At 54.2% G+C, this 4,117-nt stretch overlaps 1 protein-coding gene across 1 annotated transcript in view; it reads left to right on the forward strand.

The window, feature by feature from the left end:
* Nova2 (NOVA alternative splicing regulator 2) overlaps positions 1–3,862 on the forward strand; it is a 30,703-nt gene extending 26,841 nt beyond the window's left edge. The window contains exon 4 of the mRNA XM_031385505.1: positions 2,438–3,862. Coding sequence (XP_031241365.1) covers positions 2,438–3,520 — 1,083 coding nt within the window. The 3' untranslated portion in view covers positions 3,521–3,862. The remainder of the gene's footprint in view (positions 1–2,437) is intronic.
* The last annotated feature ends 255 nt before the right edge of the window (positions 3,863–4,117 follow it).

Below are 4,117 nucleotides of genomic sequence, written 5' to 3' on the forward strand. Positions count from 1 at the left end.
AAAAAAAAAACATTGGCCAAAAACAGTTTAGGGAAGAAAAAGGTTATCTGGCATCAGAGGAAGCTAAGGCATGACTTTGACAGAAATATTCAAACAAAACAAACCTAAAGATCTGGAGAGACGGCTGAACAGTTAAGAGCAGTGGCTGCTCTTCTAGAGGACCTAGGTTTGAGTCCTAGCACCCACATGACTATTCACAGCCTTCTGTGACACCAGTCCTAGGGGATCTGACGCCTTCTTTAAGGTACAGCATCGACATCCAGGGCATGCACATGGCACACATATACACATGAAAGCAAAATACCCACACACAGGAAATAGAAATATTTTTAAAGTGGAAGATTATGTGGCCAACTAGAGCTACCCTCGAATTCCAGAATATTTCTGCTACTCCTGTCAGCAGTCGTCCCAAGCCCTGTCTCCCATCTCTAGCATTCACTAGTCCACGTTTTCTTTGATGTGAGGTGAGAAGCATTCTAAAGCCATAGCAGAAAAGGTGGTGTCTTCCCCCACTGCTCTCCACGTCACTGACCGTAGGATGTCTCACCAAAGCCACAGCTCAGTGGATAGGATGACTGGGCAGCAAACCCCTAGGGTCTGTCAGTCCTCCTCGGTGCTGGGGTTACAGCACACATAGCTATGTCTGGCTTTTTACATAAGTGCTGGGTCTTCAAACTCAGCTCGTTGGGCCTGGATAATTGGCTCAGCTCAGCTCTTAAGAGCTCATCTCTGTTCTAGAGGAACCTGGGTTCAATTCCTAGCACCCACCTGTCATCTAACAGCTGCTCCAACTCGAGCTCCCAGGGGTCTGCTGTCTTTGACTTGCTTCTGGAGGCAGGATCCTGCACATGCATACATATGTGTAGGCAAAACACTCTTACATGTAAAATCAGATCTCTCATGAAGATTTATTTTTATTACTTTTGATGACACAGAGGTCTGTGGGTCTGTCTATGGGTATGTGCACATGAATGCAGATGCTTGTGGGGGCCAGAGGTGTAGGATCCCCCGGAGCTGGAGTATACATACTTGTGAGGTACCTGATGTGGAAACCAAACTTCAGTTCTCTCAAAGAACAAGTGCTCTTAACCACTGAGCCATCTCTCCAGCTCACTGATCAACTTCCTGTCTCAGTGGGTTACATACTCTGGACATTTCATGTAAATGAAATCATGTGTTCTTTTTATGTGTGGCTTCTTTCACTCAGTGTGTTTATTCTAAACACATCCATGTTATAGCATGTGCTATGTCAGTACTTCATGTGTATTTATTCCCAAACATTATTCCATTACATGGATGCACCCCACATTTTGTTGCTTTTATGAGACATTTTTAAAATACAGGAGACAAGGCCAGGGAGAGGGCTTGGTGGGTCAAGTCATTGACCCTGTAAGTGGGGCAACCTGAGCTATGCTCTCTGACCTACACACACACACACACACACACACACACTTTTAGGTTAAGTAAACTGTGGAAGAGATGGATGTAGTTCATAGTCGATATCCAGTACTGCAGAAGTAATGATGTTATCACAGTTCACACCCAGACCCCACAAAGCAATAAAGATAGGGTCAAGAGTGATCCCCAGACTATTTTTGGTTTGGAGCTTTTTTTAAAAAATGAAGTCTTGGCCGGGCGGTGGTGGCACACGCCTTTAATTCCAGCACTTGGGAGGCAGAGGCAGGCGGATTTCTGAGTTCAAGGCCAGCCTGGTCTACAGCCTGGGCTGAGAGAGGGGAGAAGAAAGGGAAGGAAAGATGAAGAGAAAGAATTCTGTAAAGAAAGATTTGGAGTTGGGAGGAGGGACTGGGGGTGGGGTGGGGACTAGGAGCCAGAGCTCACACAGAAGTTGGGAGGAATGGTACAAGCTTGGGACAGTCAAAAGATGGGCTTCCAGTAGGCAGGCCATTAATTAACGTTTACCTGCCACAGAAGAGACATTTGAGGTCCCAGAGACATGGGCCAGGGTATTTGAGGGACTGTTTCTGATAAAAGTATGTATTTTGTTTTAGTTTGTTTCCCCCTGAGACAGGGTCTTGCTTGTGTGTGTGTGTGTGTGATACACACACACACACACACACACACACAGAGAGAGAGAGAGAGAGAGAGAGAGAGAGAGAGAGAGAGAGAGAGAGAGAGAGAGAGAGCGCGAGCTCAGGCTGACCTCAAATTTGACATCCTTCTGCCTCCACCAAGTAGGGTGCTGGGGTTACAAGCATGCAACACCACGCCCCGCCAAGTATTTCCATATTTTCTTTTAGGAACTAGTAAGGCTGTCATGGCGTTCATCAGGGGACCGCAGTGGGCCTGCTGATGGACCCTGGAGGAAAGATAAAACAAAACAAAAAACAAAAACAAAACAAAACAGAAGTGATTTGAGACGGCTGCGCGCCCGGTTCTCCCCCGCGCAGACTCTGTCTCTTTCTCCCCCACGCAGGCCAAGCTCATCGTCCCCAACAGCACGGCGGGACTGATCATCGGTAAAGGAGGAGCGACCGTGAAGGCGGTGATGGAACAGTCCGGCGCGTGGGTGCAGCTGTCGCAGAAGCCGGAGGGCATCAACCTGCAAGAGCGCGTGGTGACCGTGAGCGGCGAGCCAGAGCAAGTGCACAAGGCCGTGAGCGCCATCGTGCAGAAGGTACAGGAAGACCCGCAGAGCAGCAGCTGCCTCAACATCAGCTACGCCAACGTGGCGGGGCCCGTGGCCAACTCCAACCCCACCGGCTCGCCCTACGCCAGCCCGGCCGACGTGCTGCCCGCCGCGGCCGCCGCCTCTGCCGCCGCCGCCTCGGGTCTGCTAGGCCCCGCGGGGCTGGCGGGCGTGGGCGCCTTCCCCGCCGCGCTGCCCGCCTTCTCGGGCACCGACCTGCTGGCCATCAGCACGGCGCTCAACACCTTGGCCAGCTACGGCTACAACACCAACTCGCTCAGCCTGGGTCTCAACTCGGCCGCCGCCTCGGGCGTCCTGGCCGCAGTAGCCGCAGGCGCCAACCCCGCCGCCGCCGCCGCAGCCAACCTCCTGGCGTCCTACGCGGGCGACGCTGGGGCGGGGCCGGGGGCAGGGGCAGCACCGCCACCGCCACCGCCCCCCGGAGCGCTGGGCTCCTTCGCTCTGGCGGCTGCTGCCAATGGCTACCTCGGTGCGGGCGCGGGGGGCGCGGCTGGCGCGGGGGGCGCGCCCCTGGTGGCCGCCGCGGCTGCGGCCGGGGCTGCCGGCGGCTTCCTGACGGCCGAGAAGCTGGCGGCCGAGAGCGCCAAGGAGCTGGTGGAGATCGCGGTGCCCGAGAACCTGGTGGGGGCCATCCTGGGCAAAGGGGGCAAGACGCTGGTGGAGTACCAGGAGCTGACGGGCGCGCGCATCCAGATCTCCAAGAAGGGCGAGTTCCTGCCCGGCACGCGGAACCGGCGGGTCACCATCACGGGCAGCCCCGCGGCCACGCAAGCCGCTCAATACCTCATCAGCCAGCGGGTCACCTACGAGCAGGGGGTGAGGGCTTCAAACCCGCAGAAAGTGGGATGAGGCCTGTGGTGTGCGTCCCCACCCCCTCCCGCTCCTCCCCTCCTCTTCCTCCTCTCCCATCTCCCGCCAGACTTCAGCTTGGTGTTACTCCTGCTTGTCTTGGGATGGGGCTGGGGTAGGCCTGGCTGCACCCTCCCTTCCGGTAGTCATAGGCAGGATTGAGTGACGGCTGAGGAGGGGGCTCTTGAGCCCCCTCCCCAGCCTTGAACGAACCCCCTCCTCCCTCCCTTCCTGTGCTTGACTGGGCCTGACCCACCTCTCCCAGGGTCCAGGTCTATGTGATATCTGTATATATTGCATTTTGTTGATTTTAATAGAAAACAAAGCGTTATTTTCTCTTTCTTTCCCTCCTTTTTTTCCTTTTTAACTTTTTCTTCTTTTTTTTTGATAAGGACCCCCCCTTCTTTATAAGATTTTTTTGTTGTTGTTAACATATGGGAGGAGGGGAGGGAGCCTTCAGGTCACCTGGAATGAGGTGCCTCTCCCAAAACACAACATCCTGCCTCTCTGATTGCAGTTCCAGAACCTGGGAAAGAGACCCGAGTAGGAGTAGAGGTAGCCACCCAGGAGTCAGAGCTGAAATGAGGGGTTTGAAAC

Source organism: Mastomys coucha, unplaced genomic scaffold (assembly GCF_008632895.1).
Source record: "Mastomys coucha isolate ucsf_1 unplaced genomic scaffold, UCSF_Mcou_1 pScaffold21, whole genome shotgun sequence".
NCBI classification, from domain to species: domain Eukaryota; kingdom Metazoa; phylum Chordata; class Mammalia; order Rodentia; family Muridae; genus Mastomys; species Mastomys coucha.